This window comes from Rhinolophus sinicus, linkage group LG01 (genome assembly GCF_036562045.2).
Source record: "Rhinolophus sinicus isolate RSC01 linkage group LG01, ASM3656204v1, whole genome shotgun sequence".
NCBI lineage: Eukaryota > Metazoa > Chordata > Mammalia > Chiroptera > Rhinolophidae > Rhinolophus > Rhinolophus sinicus.
Window position 1 is genome coordinate 19,201,598 of NC_133751.1, and position 20,995 is coordinate 19,222,592.

A 20,995-nucleotide genomic window follows, 5' to 3' on the forward strand; every position below is an offset into this window, starting at 1 on the left:
ATCCTCAAAAGGGCCATGGCAATCAACCACTGAGATACAAGAGAATCTGCATCTACAATTTTATGATCCAGTCCTTACCCTGGTATTACAAACATGGCATAAGAATTTGTTCAGCAACTTTGAAACAAGAAATGTTATAACTGAGCTGTGCACTGCAGTGTAAAAGAGAGCATAACCCTGCTAGAAACTTAGCAGCCGTCATGTCTTCGATTACAAATTGGGGAAAATGCAAATGAAGAATTCCAGCCTGTGCACGCATTTCAGTCCCAGCCCCTGAGCTGGAACTGAGGCAACCATGTTCCAAATGCCGCTTTTATCTCTGTTCCGGGGATATGTTTTGATGGAAAACATCATAAATTATGAATGTTTGTGTACTGGAAGTATGTTTAAAAAAATACGGTGGAAGAGCTGTTCAGCTGTTCATTTTGTGTAACAGAGAGACAACAGATACTGTTTTCTAGTCTTGAAAAATTACCGTGTTTCCCTGAAAATAAGACCTAGCCAGACAATCACCTCTAACACATCTTTAGGAGCAAAAATTACTATAAGGCCCAATCTTATTTGACTATAAGACCACGTCTTATATAACATAAGACCGGGTCTTACACTAATTTTTGCTCCAAAATACCCATTAGTGATGATTGTCTGGCTAGGTCTTACTTTCCGGAAAATGGTAAACAACGGCTAATTAGTGTTCAGTTATACAAAATGTGAATAAAGTCCAATGTTTTATCGTGGAGTGCGTTTTTGTCTTAGAGGAAAAGTGCAGCAAAGAACAAGTTGTTTAAAATATTCATGAATTTCAGCACTAATGAAACAAATATAGCAAACATTTTAACACAGTATGGAATGATGGAATGGCTTTCCAAAGTTTTTATATGCATATGTATATGTGCATAGAAACACACACACACACACACACACACACACTCTTACACATGCTAAAAAAAAGAAAAAGAGAGACAGAGTATCTAACTAGAAAACAGTAATTACAGAGTAAGCACATAGTTTTATACCCTAAGCACCTCAATCTCTATCCTGCCTTTTGATTCACTATGTAGTCTCAGGAAGAGGCCATCAAGAGGCCAACAACCAGTATAGCTCATATCTCGGTCTAGGTTAGGTTAGGTTAGATTAGATTAGATTAGATTAGATTAGATTAGATTAGATTAGATTAGATTAGATCCCTGATTAGTGAATCTACTCATTTAACTATTTAACCTGTCTCAGCAATTTAAAATCAGTATTCCTCATTTTCATTTCATCTTCTCTCTCTAAAGAAGACCCTGATCCTTATTTCTGTTTTTCCCCAACTCTTCCAGAAAGGAAACAAATGTTTTTCTAAGCATCCTTAAACTTGAGAACATTATTTTCCTATCTAGTTTGGAAGGAAAATTAAAGCAATTAAATATGTTTCCTTGAAAAAAAATAGCTCCTTTTATATTGTAAACTTCTGGAGGGCCAGTAAGGTTTATGCAATGTGTTTTAATCCTTATCTTTTACCCTGCCCGACACACTTTAACTGCAGTCCTCACACATTGCACACCGTGAACTCAAGGCTTCACATTCAAAATAAGCCTTTATTCAAATCCCACTTTGAACACTTCACAGGTATGTGACTTCAAGTAAATTGCTTTATCTTTCCATCACACAATGTCTTTATTTATTTTTTTTTATGAACAGTAAAAGATGTATAAATATAGATATTAAAAAAGACCAAGTATAATCGTTTTCTTAGAAGATTGTCCAGGACAGCCTGTTCACAAAGGAAGTTACTATCCATGCCTCCCATTCTTAAACTTCACAACAATAAAACTATTCACCATGTGAACAGTTTCCTTGTGTGGTGACCTGGCAGGAAAAGATGACTCCCTGACAGCCAGCCTGGGTTCCAATCCCACCTTTGCCACTGAGTAGCTCTGTGAGTTTGACAAGTCACTTTAACACTGAATCTCTTTGTATCTCCTCCTATAAAACAGAATCAAACTCATAAGGGAGTTTGAAGAATTAAATTACTTCACACATAGAAAGTACATAAATGTGGTATACTGTGCTTAATAGATACTGACTTTTGATATTGTTTACATTCTGTCAAAAAGGGCACATTCAACATCCCAGTGGCAGCCACATTTGACTACTTACCACACATCACACACCCCCATTCTTCCTTACTAAATGAATGCTGAATTTTATTGGCCAATCATATGCCTCAAGACAGGCTGATACCCCTCTTGATTAGTCAGGGGAAATCATGGTAATGACATCCTCACCCAGTGTTTGGTTTAGGGGATTTCATATGAAACAATTCTAGCCAATGAGAACTGAGAGAAGTCTGCTGGATGATATGTAGTGATTTCCCCCCTTTATTATTAAAATGAGGTCAGTAAAATTTATCTTGCCTAACTTAAGATTTTATTGCATAATGAGGTGATATATGAAATGGTTGCGGCCATATTTCTTCCATGAAGTCAAGAAAATAACAGCCCAAACTGAGAAGAAACATGAACCCCAACCTGCCTCCAGATTCCTTCTTTCATGCTGTAATAGATCTTTATTTTTAAGCCATTTTGAATGTGTTCTCTTATTTGCTCCTAAAAGCATCCTAAACTGATGTAATTTCATTATGAACGTATTTGGAAAGTCAACCACAAACTGATGACTTACTGAATTATTAATAATTATAGTGTTTTACAGTAAGAGAAGCCATTTAAAATATAGCTTATATGTATTTAAATATTAATGTTAAATAGTCCTTAATGAATTATACTAACCTGAACAATCAAACTGTCCCACCTTGCAACCATCCCAACCCAGTATCTCTAAATCCTATCAGTTCTCCATGTTCATTAATCTTTTAGGTCACTAAAAGATTTACCCCTTTACCTATTAGTAGTCACTCACCTAGAGTTCGGCTATTCAAAGGAAATGGCCAGAAACAATGGTCACAATCTGAAACCAGAGTAGCTCCTAATTCTTTCTTCAGCAATTCCTTGCTACGTCAAAGGAACCATGTCTTAGTGACATGAGTCAAGTTCTAGAACCAGATAGCAACCGAATTTGCATTTCCAGTCCTTTACTTATTATATGCGACTTAACTTTTATGAAATTCAGTTTCCTCATCTGTACTATAATAGTCCAGAACGCCTATATATGCTGTGAATATAAAAATGAGGTAAGCTATATGAAAACACCCTGCAGGGTGACTGACAGATTTGCGTCTGACAAAGATTATCTCAGTCACCAAACTCTAGCCAGGTTATGCTGAGCCCTCTTCTCAACTACGCTTTAACCTTGGCCTATAAAAATATGAATAAAACACTAACATAATATTTACCAGCTCAAGGCTGCATCCATGGATGACACTAACCTCCCTTAAGGTGTCTGCATGAAAAAAACTCAAGGCTGCCTCCGAATTGACTGTGTGTTCCAGTCAATACCTAAAATCTAGCCCCCTGTCTCCCAGGCTCTGTGGGAGGGCTGGAGCCGAACTTTTCATAAACACCAGTTAACAAATGCAGATGGGTTTCACATGAACCAACAGGACCCCTTTCTGCTTTCTGTAATTTTTCGATTCCATGACTCTACTGAACTCCCATTCACCGCCTTCCTCACTCCTTCATTCTCCCTTAAAATGCCCAGTCACCTCTCCAAACCACTGTTCAGTTCACACTGGGCTTTTAACCCTATTGAACACAGGGATATACTATATCCCCAATATAGTATATTGCTGATTAAAATCTGTTGTTACCACTTTAACTAGTGTCTGGCTTTCTTTATCTTTGACACTCCCTTCATTCAATGAATTCATCAAATACTTAACAAACACACACTGCTCCTGGAGGAAACAAACTTGCCTGCAATCATTCTGTTTTGCTGGGCGTCTCTGTCTCCCATCCTACCCTATATAACTACATCAGACTTTATCCTACCAGCCACTTGGACTCTATCACCCACTTTCCCACTCCCTTTTATCTGATGAATTCGCCTCCTGGAAACAAAAGTGATTGATCTTTGCTTAGCATTTACTTTCCTTTCTCAATCTCAGCTCCCTGCATGTATTTCTTGCTCAGTGGTTAGAATGTATTTCAGAGTCACAATTAGCCGTTTGGAGTTGCAATTCCAAAAAGCCACTGCATAACTTCATAGAACAATCTTTCTTCTCCCATCACATATCCACAGCCACATACATCACCTGAGTTATGGAGACTTCTAAATGAGGGACGGGAGTGAGAGGCAGCCAAACAGGAAGAGAAACGTAAAAGTTAACTAATAAATAAGTCCCCTTCTCCATCATAGTCAAGACATTCAATCCTTTCATTTTCCTAGCAAGAAAAAGATACAACCTGCTTAAATAAGTCACCATTAACCAATCTCTGCATTAATGCAGTGTACAAAGGAGTGTGTTTTTAATAAAATGTTTCATTACAGTAGAACTGGAACTGGTACTTGAAAGAGAAATACATTAGCAATTTACAGTATTTCATACTTGCTCAGGATCCTGTACTAACTGTTATTTCAATATGAGAATACTAACTTGAATGTTTACTATCCAAATATGACTGTCAAAGTTTTCAATAGAGCACAGAGATTGGCAAATATCATTTAATAACCTATGTTGAGTTTTGTTTCTAAATTGAAGACTACATGCAATCACCACAGAAGTAAAATGCATTAGCGTGGGGCTTTTGAGGGGGCTTTGAACAAAATGACTCATGTAGACAACCAGTTAAAGTAATTATAAATTATGAGAAATGTGAGGGGGGGAAATGCAAGTTAAATTGGATGAATCAGAAGCAGTAGTAATACTTTAATTGCAAACTGTATTTCAAGTTCAAAGTGGCAAACACAATAATGGTAACATTAGTGGATAAATAAGGGACAAGGAAATAAATAGATGATATTCTAGATTATCTGAAAATATATTCTGTTTAATTAAATGCTTTTATCACTGAAGTCAGACGTAGAGACCATCATAAAATCATGATAAAATATGGCTACCAGACAAGAGACAATGCTTTGAGGTTAAACTGTACAGTTTAGAATTGGCTTCCAGTAATCACTGATTGAATAATCAACTTTTAATTAACCCCAGGGTATTATCTTACTTCTGATTTTGAGGACTTTAAATACTTGCTCTATTGAGATATCAGGTATTTACTATTGACCATATCTAATCTGTTTAATTTTACCACTATCAATATATTATATAACCCTCATTCGTTTCTATACGTTGAAGATTTTGAAACCTCAACTACATAACCTCTGACTCAGATAAAGGTTCAAAAGAACAAATCTTAGCGGCATTTAAAAGTTTATTACCAGTCTAATTAATTTTCATTGCAGGATGTAAGGCAGGTCATCTTTGCTATTCCTCCTGAATTAAATAATCAGTGTTACTTGATTATTTTATCGATATTCTTTTATAGATATTCATGTATTTTTGAAGGCCTATCACATGCACAGCAGTGATAAAAACAAAAGTTTAAAATAAATACTCAGACCTACAGACAGTATATTTTCAAGGAACCTAATTATTACCCAAAGTTGAGTAAATATGAGTATATTTTTAAATAGCCAGCTATTTGTTTTTATTCTGCTGAGTAATACTAAATATTCATTCAGCATATACCAGGGGTGCCACAAAAATGTATACAAGTGGACACTTTGGTCAATGTTGCTCAAGCAGTAGTTCTCCATAATCAGAAGTGTCTGGACGCTGATGGTAACCACTTTGAGCAGCACCTCTTGTAATTGCAGAAGTCAAATGTGACTTGTATTCATCTTTTGTTATTGGTATATATTCAGTATTACAATTTTAATAGTTTTCCTTTCTTAAAATGTATATACATTTTTTGTGGAACCGTCTGTATTTGCTAAGCACCTACTATGTCCCAGGAATACACATATGACTTTACAGTGAACTCCCTACTCAAGTACATTCTATTTAATGAAAAGCCACATAGAAAGGCATTCTTGCTCTCATGGAGTTCATTCAAATGTCATGTCACCTAGAGTACAGTGCAGTTTGAGGTATATTAGCTGCAGAATTCAGGTATATTAGCATCTTAGATTGTATCTCCAGTGCCTTCACATTGACTGGTATGTAGTAAGCTACTAATATAGATTTGTTGAAAGACAGAAAGATGCCTTCAGTGATAAAATGCTTGAGTTGAGTCTTAAAGAAAAATAATAGCAATTGTCCAGGCAAAGAATGGAAGGAAAAGTATAAAATACATGGGGGTGGGGGTGGACATAGGGTCCAATCTGGGGCTATAGGGTCCAATACCAAGCATGAGGCTGAGTAAACAAGATTGTGCAAATGAATAAAAGATAAAAGTCATAATAGTCCTAAGAACTCCCAAATAATTCCAATGATAGGTAGATCCCTAATTAAAATGAACAGTGTGTGTCCGTAAACTCAGTTCAAAGGTATCTTTGAAGAGCATAATGACATAAAATATGTACTATATGACAAAGTCATTTTTGAGACTTGCTCCATATGTGTGAGTAAAATGTATTTAGGTAAGAACAGACATCATAATAGGAAAATATGCTGTATCTAGAAGAAAATATTTATACCAAGTCCTGGTCCTACCATTCTTTATAACTTTCTTCTTAGGCAAATTATTTCACCTCTTTGAAGTTCATTTTCCTCTTTTCTAAATCAGGATAGTATCTACCTTTCAGGATAATCGTGGAACTCCAATTATAAGTGTTTTGTCTAAGTAAATAAGTTTAAAAATGTATATGGCATATACTTCATGATGTATTTTATAACATATTTGTTATTGGTGTATAATAATATTTAGAGAGAAATGAAGTAGGGCATATATATATATATATATATATACACATGTACATACATACATACATACATATATGTGTGTGTATATATATATATATATATATATATATATATATATATATATCAGAAAGACTAGTATTACAGATATTAGAAAACTGGTTGGATATGGATGAGTCACAATAACAGAAAAACTGTCCACAAACCTTCCATACATATGACAAAAGTACAAGTGTACTTATTTTCTTCAACTGGGAAATTCGCTTTGGTACTATAATATAGGTCTTAGCCATACTACATTGGTTTATTTTACAAGTAGTGACATGTGTTTCTTCTCTAACACCATATATGCATCTGTAAAACACTGATATGTGAAAAATTGTGCAGTAAAAGGCATATCAGGACTTACAGGAAAGGACAAGATTATAGGTCAGAACATTCAAAACCTCCAAATATGTGTAATCAAGCACTAACAAAATCGTAGTACCTTAATTAAAAGATTAGCATAGTTAAATCTCTACTGGTGTATTTGTACCTAGTTTCTCTATTTTCTTTCAAGATGCAAACCGTGAAGGACATTTGAAAACTATGATCCAGGGTGTAGTTCTAAAAAAAATAAAAACAATGAACAAGTAAACAAACGTCATTTTAACACAGGAGAAAATGACTTCTCAGTTTCTTTAGCTGCACTCTCACCATTGCCAGATACATAATAGTGGAAATCAAGAAGTTTCTTCAAACCACTAAACTAATACTTGCACTAAGGGAAGGCATTTGAGTTGATTTTTCATATTTCTTAACATCTTCATAAATTGCTAAGGAGTTCTCTTTAATTATGAGAAAGTTTGCTCCAGATCATTTAAAATTAATGAGGTGAAGAAATCATATATCATATATATGTACATATATCAAGAAATTATATATATATGTATATATAAATATATATATGTGTATATATATACATATATATGTGTGTATATATATACATACATATATATGTGTATATATATATGAACACAATTCCTGCATCATCCCCGTATTTACCAGTAGCATATGAGGTAATATGTACACACAGAAGCAGAAAAGATTGAACTATATCTTAAATGCATTTGATGTTCATTGGCTATAAATTTGGGTGTCAGCAACAGAACTTAGTTAATAGCTCTAGGCAAATCAGACAATCTCAATCTCAAAATATCACTGATCAAATGTGATTTTTATCAGGATTAAATGCCTATTAGAGTAGACCCTCAAAACTATTAGTTCCCTTAGATATTAACACAAAAATTTTCAACTCCATATATTCAATATCAAATTTATTTTTTGGTTTGTTTTGGTGTTACTTCTTTTTTCTGTTTTGTTTTTGGTTTCCTTTTTATTTTGGCATATTTTGTTTTGTTTTTGAGTTTCCATAGAATGAAAAGGAAAAAAAAAAACAAACCCATAAACAAGCAGAAAAAATGAGTGAAGAATAGGTAAAAGCAAATTTGACTGACATGCTTCTGAGACTTTACTCAAAATTCCAGACATGCTAAATAATATGAGAGTACAAATTGTGATGGAAGAACAAGACAGAGAGAGAAATTAAATAAATGACAATAAAGATTCTGAAGAAATGACAAAGATCAACAATAGGCCTTTCAAAATGTATTGATGACATTTCTGTCTAGATGTTCCACAGATACCTCAAACACAACGTATCATTTTCGAAAATTACAAACAAGCAAAAAAGAAAATAAAACAAACAACCCTATGCTTGGTTTTCTTATTTCTCTATTTCTATTAGGGTATAACCATCATTTCTGTCAAAGAGGCTTAAAACTTCAGGCACCACTTCCCTCTCAATTTCCCAAATCAAATTTGTTATTAAGATCCATTAGTTCTCTCATAGAAACACATCTCATGCCCACTCCTTTTTTATTTTCCTCAGGTCCACACACACAGCGCCTGTAGACTTAAAAACAAAACAAAACTTGAACCACATTATTTTCCTGCCCAAACAATGGCTCCCAAAATCTACACAACAGCTTCCAACTCAGCTTGGCCTCAAGACCTTTCTGCCTCCCAGTCCCACTAATATTTCCATAATTGAGTCTAACAACTCACCTTTCCAAAACCTTAACTGGATGACTGCTGTCCTCTGAACATCCCCCTCTTTTCCTACAACTTGTTTACAGTTTGTTTGTCTTTTTTCCTCCTTGTATTACTTTCTCCCTTTACTCTTACCACATTGAACCCCTGTCTGCTTCACTAAGTGGCAAGGTGGTGTCCTAGTTGAAAGGCAAGTCTTTGCACATATCCTGAGTTCAAATCTTTGTTTCTGTGCAACCTTAGACAGTTATTTAAATGTCCTATGTCTCATAGCCTTCAAGTATGCAAGGAGAATGATAATATGATGTAATTAGAGGGCTCTTGAACATATTAAGCTAGTTAATACATGTACTTACAATAGAGCCTGCTATTAGTACACACTCAACAAATTTTTGCTTTTTCTAGGTACTGAATTCTGAAGCACTTATTTAAATCACTTATTTTTAGTTAATTACACAATATCTTTAGTCATTTGGCAACATTTGGTTGAACAGTTTTATAGATATCTCATATGCTTATTTGGCTTTTTAAATTTATATACATTTTTTTGTCTTCTCAACTATTAACATTGAATTCTATGCACCACCCCTTCTCCTCACATACAAATTTTCAAACATTAAATCCTTAAAAAATAGGCACTGAACCAGAAGTGAGAATATTTAATCTTAATTCCAGATAACTCCTAACTATAGTTGATATAGGCAAGTCAGATAATCCCTCTGCACTTCAATTTTCTCACTCATAAAATAAAGTTAATAGTCTCTTGAATTCTTAACGATTAATTGTAAACTGGTTGAAAGCACTTCCAAAAAGTGGTCTATACGGTTACAAGATGCTGGCATTATACTCATTGGAAGGTCTGAACAACTATTTATTAATTGATTGACTGACAAAATGACACAGAACTAAAGTGTTATAATTATACATTCAGCTGAAGAAATGTTCGATTCTTCATTTTAAATAAATAAATAAATAAATAAAAAACTGATGCAGAATGTTGGTCTTCACAGAACTAAATTAAGAGTTTAGATACCAGAGCTCTAGTTATTAACCCTTCTACTTTTCTATTATACTTTTAATAAGTCGCTTACCCTAACCGAGTGCCCAGCCTAACCCTCTCAGTGACTCTGGTGTTGCCCACAGAAGGGATTCATACAAAAAGAAACCCCTTCCTCAAGACCCTTTACTGCCATCTGCTGGAAAACTGTGAAAATAAATATGTATTCTATGGCAATGAGTGGCGCCCCCTGGAGTTGTTCACCACATAACCTATGCAACCATTTTTAAGAATGATTCCAATAAAGTGTTTGAGACACTGCAGACATTTAATGCATGTCTGATGAATGAATAAATAATGAATAAGCCCCTTATCAATGAATTAGAGCATCTCTGCCTCAACATGTTTTTCTAATCACAGAGCAGCTCATGATGATTTTTAAAAATTGAATAAAAGAGATGTTTTCAAACCACAGGCAGATTTGACTATATATTATACCAAAAATATAAACAATGTCTGTCATAGTAAGGTTGACGTTTTACAAGATGGCTACACACATCTATCATCACAATTGCTCCTTATGGCAGGCCATATGGCAAGGCCAACTAGCCAGACGTATTTATATCAGATTTCCAAATAAGCAAACAATGGTTCTGAGAGTTTAAGTTGCTTCTTCAAAGTCAAGGGACTCTTAGTGGTTTACGTCTTCTGGTTTCAAGTCCAGTGTTCCTTCCCCTTCCCAGCTAGTTTCAATAACAAAATTTTGATCAATTGACCTGAAATTCTTCCAACTTTCATCATCATTCTTCAAATTACCCATCATCTCTCTTAACTATGGTTAGTGGCACAAGTCAATACGTGAAACTACAAAGTATACTGATTGCTATTTGTTATCAGCACTATTATTATAGTTGTAAATAGTTAAAATTTATTAAAATATTTAAAAGAGTTCTACATACAAGCATTTTCATTTGCTAAACAATTAAAGATAGCTTGGCTCTACAAAGCTCAGGAATATTACATTTAATAGAAAGCATAAAAACACTGTTTGTATCTTAATGTGCTTTCGTATCAGATAATTTGGAAAATTAAAACTAATTTATAATCTTTTTAATAGGCCTATCTTCAATATCATTGGGATAGTATAAAGAGCACAAGGAATTTAGAATCTAGGTCAATAAAACTTGAAAAACAATGAATTTCCTTTATAAGAATATTAAAATTATTAATTTAATTTTGCATACGCTAACACCCAGAGGATTAATTTTATTTTGGACTAAAACAACAAAAGCAATTCAGACTCCCTCTACCACATATCGAGCACTTTCTTCATGCTCTTGAAAGTTCACTGCTACAAGAGATGACCCTGAAAACAGATAAATTAAAATCATTTTCCCAATGTCAAAAGCCAGTGAAAGCAGCAGGACTAGTTCCAGAGGCTTCAGACTGACAACCCTACTTCCCTTTGCAATGCTCCCTCCTGAGGATTCAGACAAAAACAAATTGCACTCTTCGGCTTGGTTACCAGCCCTGGCTTCTGTAGTCGTTTCTCAGTCCCATTGCAAACTAGTTCTGTGGTAGACAAAAGCCATTTTATTTACTAAATTATATAAAGTTTGACTTTCTTTTTGTCCTGAATGAGGTTCTTTTGTTCCACTAATTGCTTCTCTAATAGATCATTACCTCTGGGAAAACATCAGCCCCCTGTGTCATTGAAAAAACTCACTGGACACCCCTGACCCACCAACTTCCCTTCTTGCTCTCTGGGCTCCAATTCATCATTAGAACTAAAGTGACCAAAAATGCTCTACTTATGCCTCTGATATAAAGCAGGGAAAGAAACCCTCCGGGCTACTCACTGACAATAATGATATTAATTTACATAGCCAATCTTTCCTAAGTACAAATGAATATGGAGTTGACTCAATAGAAACCTAGCAAAAAGAGGCTGACCACAGAGAATTAGAGCAGGGTAGGCAGAAAAAGGATGGGAGAGAAGCTGTAACTGTGTAACACCCTACACAGAAGATAGGTTTGTGAAGACCTTCCTGTAGACCTGACACCAGTAGACACCCACACACACCTGTGCTTGATTTGTAGAAGGTACACTTCCCTAATGAATGATGAGTCACTAATATTTAACCATAAAGAGTAAATGGAAGCAGATGCTTGTAAACTTAACTAATTAACTGGACAATTCACTTCCCTCTCCCGTGCTTTTGGCTTAGGTAAGTGTTCTGACTACATATGAGTGAAGTGAATTGCAAGACAGATGAATGGCTCTGTTTTCACCTTACCTTTTGGTACAACAATGCTTCTGTTGTATCTATTTGAACATCTAGTAACTGATTTTATTAATCATACTTGGGTAGTTTTTAGAAGACAAAGAAAATGATTTAGAAATTAAAAAGGCTTCAAGAAAGCAACCCCTACGTAGTACTAGTTTGGGAATCTAAATTTACATAGATCCAAAAGCACTGTGAATCACAGACTCAAGTTATCACTTGAGATTTATGATGACAGAGGCTGTGACCAACTTTTGAATACAAAGGAAAAATAATTGCAGAAGTTAGAGTTATAGAATCCCCTTTCTGTTGACAATTAAATTCAAACTAGACAATTAAATCCTAACCTTATTTCATTAGATATTAATCTTGCAGTGGAAATGAGAGGCTTTTAAAGAAGCATTTCTGCTGTAATAAAAAAAGGCTCTCACTACAGTAGAACAATCATGTTGTGTTGAAAGTTAGAAATAGAACTATTAGGCCGTATTAGCTAATCACGGTATTGGCATCCACTTAAGTTAGCCAGTTTTTCAATTCTGTTATTTTCTCCTATTCAACTGCTGCAATTCAAAACGTTTTGACTACTTAAAAGGGAATACATCACCGCTGCCTTTCCCCAGTCTAACTGCACACCACTTTCCACAGCAATAGCTTCAATCATGCTTCATAAAATCCCCTGCAAGTATATTGTTGGAAACATAAATCAGCAAGCTAGAATTTTAGTATTTCTAACGCAAGTCCAGGGATCACTGACTGGAGGGTTTTTCCATGCCCCCCTTTATAAAAGAATAAAGAAAATTATGAGTTACACCAGATCCTTTTTTATTTATTTTTTTTAAATAAAAACTGCTCCCAGGGGAGTGTCTGATACTTCCTGCTACATCCTTAATTGGAGAACAAAACACTAGCATAGAGGAATTGGACTCCTGGATCAGGCTTGCTGTTTCTAAGCATCTTGACTTCATTAGGGCACAAGGCACAGAAGTACTACATGTTCCGTTTCACAAAAGCTAGGTCTCTCTGATGTGCATCTATGCCTCTGTGAGTGCCATGCATTGTTAAATTGTACTAGATAGAGAGATCTTTAGAACAATTCTCTCCTCCTTCCCTGTTTTATTGCAGTGAATATGGGCTTCCCTTAGGCACGTTTCAGTTTCAGAGCTCCTCTTTACAATGACCCTGCATTCTGAATTATAGATTGGGTAAATCACACATACGTTACATATGTAGACCCAAATTATATGTGTCTTTATGTACTATTTAAACATTCCTACATTTCCCTTGTATCCTCCAAATGCCAACACATTTAAGGTCTACAATGGTAAATTCATACACTCCACAACGGAGACATTTTTCTTCTCCAAACCAGTAACAATGTAATGATAAGTCTGCATAAACTTGCTTCCTGTTATGCCCCCATTGTGCTCCATACTATCTACACTTGGTTAATTACAGTGGTATTTTAACTGAAATTTTCAGGGACTTCTTCTTAGTATTCAGAAATACCTGTCTATATTATAAATGAACAGTTGAACATAATCAGAATCTCTCCAAAAATTAAAGCAGCATATCTATAGGGCATAAAGTATACGTTGATTTTTGCTGTAATAGTGATTGAATTAACCAATTGGGATAATATTAGCTTCAGATGGATGTAGCTGCAAATATACTACGACTGAAATTTTGCATACTCTGTATTATTAAGGGAACATGAGCAGCATCTCACTAAGACACTTTACAAACTATAGCAACATCCAATGCTTGCATTCTGAACATAAAATCTGCATCTAATCGTGTTTCATCAGCCACTACCACTATAGCTTTAGGGAGGAGAAAGGCAGAGAAAAGGTTTCGTACCCAAATTGTCAAGCCCTGCTGAAGAATGATAGAAGGACCCGGTAACTGTGGAATAGCAGAAACCACCATTTCTAGGCTTAAAATGGAGTTCTACCACCCCCTGCTGGACCAAGTGAGCAACGTAGAAGTGGCTAAAAAATGCTTAGAATGTAATAGAGTGGAGATATTTTAACTTGTCTTGCAATTTATTTTTCCTCCAAAAACAGTTCCATGCAGTACTACTAATATAACATTCTCTAAATTATTACACATCACAAAATCACTGCTATTTTCTTTTCCTTTACAGACTTCCACCAATGCATGTTTTAGAATTTTGTGTCCCCAATTAAATGTCCAAACTTGTCTGGATAGTTGAAAATACCTCCATTTATTATAAATATGTTTTATGTGAATGTGAACTATCTTTAAAAAAAAGCAAGATAAATTCACATATATTTCTATACAGATAAACAGGGGTAGCTTTCACAAATTTCCTCCCAGGTTATTATTCTATTATGCCTTTTTTTTTTTTTTTCCTTTTTCCTTTTCTTTTTCTTTTTCTTAAGAGATAAAGGCTCCCACTAGTTCTCCACGAGCTAAAAAGAAAAAAAAGAAAAAAAAACCTTACAAGTGTAATAACAATCTGATGTTATAAAAATTTTCAACCTTGATGTATTAACAAGGGGGGAGGTGTGAAAATGAATGACTGCAACACATCCCTAATTTTTTCCATTTGCTTTCTTACACACGACATCCATGGCCCCTCTCTGGTCTCCTAGTTTTCAACAGAAATAAGCCATCATCGTTCACTTCACAGTCAGGAATTGGGGTCTTGGGAAAGCGGGGAAAACAGAGAGTCTCTACGAACTGAATTTCTTGCACACAACAGATATTTCAAAAACGAGTTTAATGATGATAGTTTTTGCTGCTTCTGTAAAACATCACCGTTCCCCTTCCTCCCGCAACCTCAGCTATTTAACTGTTAATACACACCAACAGACTCATCCAATTTTTGATAATGAAAACCAGAGAAAGCCAAGACCCTAGAAAAGGAGTTTGATTCAATCTCCTGCTCACTGCTGCCCATTTCCAATTCTGTATTTTCTCTTATTTAAGATACACATGCAGTTTTGAGCGGCAGCGAAAATAATAACGACAACAATAACTATAACTTTAGTTCTTCCATTTAAACCTTCTTGTGCCTCCCTCTGCCTCTCAGGGTTGGGTGGAAGGGGGAGGGAAAGTAAATGCAATAAAGAACCACACTCCTACCTTGCCCGCTACTGACAAGCAACCCGAGCAGGTAGAAGGAGAGGAGGAGGCTCATGTTCAGGACGTGACACTGGTGGACACTTCCAAAGTTATTAAGTCCAGCCCTGGAGAGAGAACCTTCCGCTTCCACGGCCGCCGCAGGTAGAGCCGGCGCCACTCCCGGGTGCCCCAGCCGCCCGCAGCCCGCGCGCTCCTCCTCGCAAAGTGACTGCAAGCTCCGCTCCTTGCCGCACTATATCCAGGCAGCCGCGGCGGCGGCAGCAGCAGCACCAGCAGCAGCAGCGGCCGCCGTGGCGGCAGCAGAGCCGGGCTGGGAGGGAGGCGGGGGCGGGAGCGCGGGGAGGGGAGGTGCGGCCGAGGCGTATCCCTCCGCGCCGCACGGAGGCGGCTGCCGCGAGGCGCGCGGCCCCAGGATTCGTCCGCACTCGAGCTCGGAGACGCGAGTTCGGTTCCTGATGCCTCCAGCTAGAGGGGCCGTTGCGACTGGGTTTACGGGAGCATGCCTGCGAGTGGAGGTCCTACGCTCAGCCCGGCGGCCATCCGCAAGTTAACAGACGCCTCTGTGCCCAGGAGGGAAGGAAACCTCGAGCTCTTGCACCACTGCCGGCCAGTTCGCGGAAACGAGCCGCTTAAGCTGATGCAGATGCTGCAAACGGCCGTCCGGCCCCGCACACCAAGCCCGCCCAGGGCTTAGCCGATGCGGGGATCTGAGGGCCGGTGGGTTAGTCTGCAGCTCTCATCCTTCCAACGGCGTTCGGGAGAGAGAATACTTGTCACTCCCAGGCCCTCGCTCAAACCTTCAGCAGGTGCCCCTTTCCCACGGTTTCCACTCTGCCGCGGCAGAGGGGAAGCAGTCGTCCTCTAGTGTCTACACGGGCTGTCTGCTCCGGATCTAAAGGGCAGGCGGAAAAGGGACACGGCGTTTCTTATCCATGTCGACCCACTGCTGGTAACAGCAGGTACCTTAAGCGAGAGAGATTGGGGAGGGGGCGAGATGTTGGCGGAGCTGCGTTAAACTCGGCTGTCGGTGTTATCTGCGTCCTTGGGGAAGTCCCAAGTCTGCCCTCGCCACCCTCAGCGGTCCCCCGCGCACAGCACTGGCCAGGTCCCCACGAGGGCACGATGAGGGAGCTCCTGGAATTGTACAAAGCTGAGTTGCGTGGGGATCCTTCCCGAAGCCATCCCCGCATACACACCTGCGTGTATGTGTACGCGTGTAAAATGAAGTGATGGAGCCATAGCAAGCCCCAGAGCTAAAACTCTCCTATCCGGAAGGTTGGGTCATTTCGTGATTTCTCCTGGAAAGGGTAGGAAAAGGTTTGTCAGTTTGATGTGAAACCTGTGGCAAGAGCGAGCTAGGGTCACAATCCCTGTCCCCGAGGGCCCTCGTCGGTCAGCCTGGGTCAAAGCCACAGGCTGGAAGTGACAATGGATCCTTTCTTTGCACTTTTCGTTCTGGTACATTAGGGTACTCAACTGCCTCACTCCAGCCCCAGCGCGGCCCTTAGTCATCTCCTTATCTGTGAGGACACGGAAATCGGAGGAGATAGAAATATAGTACAGCTCAGAATCCAGCCTCCCCGACACCCCCCCCCCCACACACACACACACACACACTTGCACACCTAGATTCCATACTGAAATGGAGGGCAAGGGGTAAGAGTAGAAACAAGCTGTCATGGATAGAAGATATATCGTCTGTGCTTTGTGCTCCCCAGGCAGAACACAGTCTTCTTTATACAGAAGATTCACTTACTTGGGATCCTGGGATAGGGTTATTGCAAAGAATGGAAAAGGCAGCTCTCAACATACACCATGGCTGAACTCTAACTAATGACCCTCTCAGAACCCCAGAGCTTGACAGCCTCTTCTTCCGTCTCGATTTTATAGTAATATATTTAGGACGATATATTTAGTAATTTTATTTTGTTTTTTTGTTTGTTTGTTTGCCGAGGCTCCCTCCCCGCACCCTTTCCTCATTCTGGAAAGCAGTAACTGTGTTTAAGTAAGCTTGCAGTCAGCTCTTTGCAGGAAATAGATGGACACAGAACATTTATACCGTATTTCCCCGAAAATAATACCGCGTTTTAATTTTTGCTCCAAAAGACGCATCAGGGCGTATTTGCAGGGGCTGTCTTATTTTTTCATGTACTCCAATCTACATTTATTCAAATACAGTCATGTCATCTTCTGAAACATCGTCATAACATACTAAATGTGTCCATCTGGCTGATGATCTTAACTGGGGCTTATTTCTGGGATAGGTCTTGTTTTCAGGGAAACATGGTAGAAGTGAAGCACACCTGCCTGTTTATTTTCATCAGTTCTTGATTTCTCTACGGAATGAAGAAATGCTACAAGTCACAGAAGAAAGTTGATACTACCTGTGCCAGATAGCCTCTTCACCACAAAACCTGCATATTTTTCAATGTGACACAAGGAATGGCCAAGTGCCTATGACATACACACACACACACCTAGTAATCTTGATATTTGGATCATCCTCTTTATTATTGGAAGTGGACTTACTATTATCTCAGGCAAAGGGCTAAATTATGCCAGAGGAGAATTTGGCTGGTACCCTTTGAGGTACTTAGACATTAAAAGTCCTTAGCGTGGTGTGCAGGGAGAAGAGAGGGTAGTAATGATCCATCAGACGTTAATGATGTTTCTGAAAGAGGTTTGTACCATAAGACAGTATATAAACTCTGTTTCTGTGTGTGTGTGTGTGTGTGTGTGTGTGTGTGTGTGTGCAAGAGAGAGGGAGAGACAGAATCTACCAGTGTGTATGGAAACAATGAATAGATAAAGCATGGGTCTCAGGGATATACACAGGTGACACGGTTATTGATACTGCCCTTAATTTATTAACAGTCTTGTCAAAGAGATCAGGCATAAACACAAAACTTGATTATATAAATCAGGTTATACATATGTCTTAAGAAAAGTAAAAACAAGCTGCCATGTGGCATAGAGGAGGGGATCATTTCCGAAGAGTGGATTAAGGAAAGCTTGAGGAAGTTTTGAAGAAGGGGAGAAATGAGACAGAGATGTGGGCCGGACAGAGAGGAACTTAAGCAAAGCCGTGTAAACACATGGCATGCATGGAAAACAACGAGAAATCTAACTTTAAAAAAATGCAGTGTAAAATATAAAGGTAGTGTGGAATTGGAAAAGGGGTCTAGGACCATGTTATGCTAAAATGCTATTTGCAACCTCTCAAAATATAAGTCCAGACATAAATGGTCAAGAAGAGCCAGAATGGTTGTCTCCATCCCCAGGTGTAAGGCCTGGTTGTGAATTCTTAAGCACACCAGAAGACTATCAACAGAGGCTCTCATGGGTTTTCTCCACAGGTAGCCTAAAGTAATGTTTCCGTGAAGTCTCAATAGCAGAGTGGCACATAGTCAGAGAAAGCCTCCCACACTTGCCCTAACTGCTTCTTAGCCACAAGTAGCAGGGCCTCTCCAGGGTTCCATCAGAAGCACATTCAATCCCCAGTGCAGTGACGAAGTGATATACAGCCTGACAATTGCCTTGGTCAATTCCACTCTGTAACAGATTGAAGGTATAGGGACAACATATAGAAAAGTTGCCTTTGCCCACTGTCGTCCTTCCCACACCAAAGGCATGCTTCCCATTGTGCAGACACTTAGTGTCCTATCTCCAAATGTGCCACATCTCTGAACATGACTGAACAATGTGTACTGTGTAGGGTATAAATGGTATAGAAATGCGTTCTCCCTCTTTCATGTGACTCACAATTTTTCTTTAAGACAAATTATCATAATCTCCACTTACCTGAGGAAGTGCTTCTGAGACTTACATGAAGCTGTAGTTATTTCATTTATAAAAATAAAAAATTGAACAGAACTCAGGAATCTATGAAAAGTTGAGTAGAAGGAAATACCAACAAGACTGGATGCAGGGTTAAATGACAGCAGACAAATTTCCTTAAAAAGAATCAGTAAAATGAACATGGCAGAGTAGCTGAGAGATAGAAAATGATAAGGGGCATTATGTGGGGACATTATCTTCTCAGAGAGAATCTGCCTCTTCCATCGGCAATCCGTTCTTTTTTTTTAAATTAAATTTATTGGGATGACAATAGTTAGAAAATTACATAGGTTTCAAGTATACAATTCTATAATGCATCTTCTATATATGACATTGCGTACTCACCACACAGTCAGTTCTCCTTCCATCACCATATAATTGACCCCCTTTACTCTCTGCCCCCCCGCCTTACTTTCTGGTAACCACTAAACTGTTGTCTGTGTCCATGATTTGTGTTTCTTTATTTGTTTGTCTTGTTCTTTTGTTGTTTTCAGTTTCATTGTATAAAGAAAGTATGGTATATATACATAATGGAATATTACTCTGCCCTAAGAAAACTTGAAATACTGTCATTTGCAACAACATGGATGGATCTTGAAATCATTATGCTAAGTGCAGTCCATTCTTGCAAAAAGCATGCAGGTATGCAATCCACACATAGACCCTAGGCATGAATGGTGTGCTATAGGCAGGATTTAAACATTATTTCGGTTTTCGTATTTCTGATCTTATTTTTGTTCAGTCTCCCTGTTGACAGAATTCATGTGTGTTAAGATTATATTATTAGGAAATAGGACATTCTGTGTGTTCTTTTATATTTTTCAAATGTTCACAAACCATTATACCTATTCATTTACTTGTCTAGAAAATTTCCTGTTTTGTCTTTTTTATTACCACAAAAGTATAGAAAAAAAATCCCCTGTAAATATAAATATGGATTTATAAACATATGTATTTATGCAGGTAGCCTAAGATCTCTACAAATAGATGATTCTGCTACTGCCTCCACTTCTCCATTAATGCCACTTTTTCTAATAATCATGTCTTTGAAAATAATTTCAACTTTCTTGATATGACACATTAGATGTTTTACTAGGCTCTTTGTGAGCGTCTGACAGTAGCTACGTTGGTGGTAAAATTTAGATTTTAACATTTTCCTTTGCAAATGCTTTACTTTCTTAGCCATTCTATTTGAAATTAAGAAACAGAAGAGAGATTTATGCTACGTAGGCACCCTAATTGTCCCAGCTTCTTACTTTTTAATTTCTGTCAAGATACATGGGGTCATTTTACTTCATGGCTACTTCATGTTCCCTCTGGGCAAATAACGGCTCAGTTGGCGCTGAAATTATGCAATAACTGTCTTTAATCTGCCACTTGCCAGAATAATATTTTCATAACTCTAAGGGGTATTATATTTTTCTTCACCAAGACATCCCTGGCAAAGATAATAATAGACAGAGCAGAAATGTAACAAACCTATAACACATTGACAAAAGAGTGATTGACATAACTTTAAGAATATATCCAGGACAAAGTAAGACAGGAAAAGGGTGGCTGGCAATGAAACTATTTGATATGACAAGGATCATGATGTGAAGTGATCGTTGCCCAAATATTGATCACAGCACTCAGAAGTCACATTTTTTATCCATGGGTAGTATTGACCAAGGTGATGTCTGCACAAATCCTGTCAAATGGAGGGCAGTTATTACATAATACTAGATAACAACAAATCTTTCCGGCCTGGAAAGTGATCCCATACACATACACATTTGAAAGGAAACAGAACGTTAACTAAATGTATTTTTGCAGGGCGATATGATCAGTAATTAAATTGGAAAACTTCTATTGCATAAGATCATTTGATTATTT

General features: G+C 37.7%; 1 protein-coding gene across 1 annotated transcript in view; it reads right to left on the minus strand.

The window, feature by feature from the left end:
- The window catches only part of LOC141566969 (neural cell adhesion molecule 2), a 395,623-nt gene extending 379,540 nt beyond the window's left edge, over positions 1-16,083 (minus strand). Inside the window, exon 1 of the mRNA XM_074326523.1 lies at positions 15,284-16,083. Coding sequence (XP_074182624.1) covers positions 15,284-15,338 — 55 coding nt within the window. The 5' untranslated portion in view covers positions 15,339-16,083. The remainder of the gene's footprint in view (positions 1-15,283) is intronic.
- Between the last annotated feature and the right edge of the window lie 4,912 nt (positions 16,084-20,995).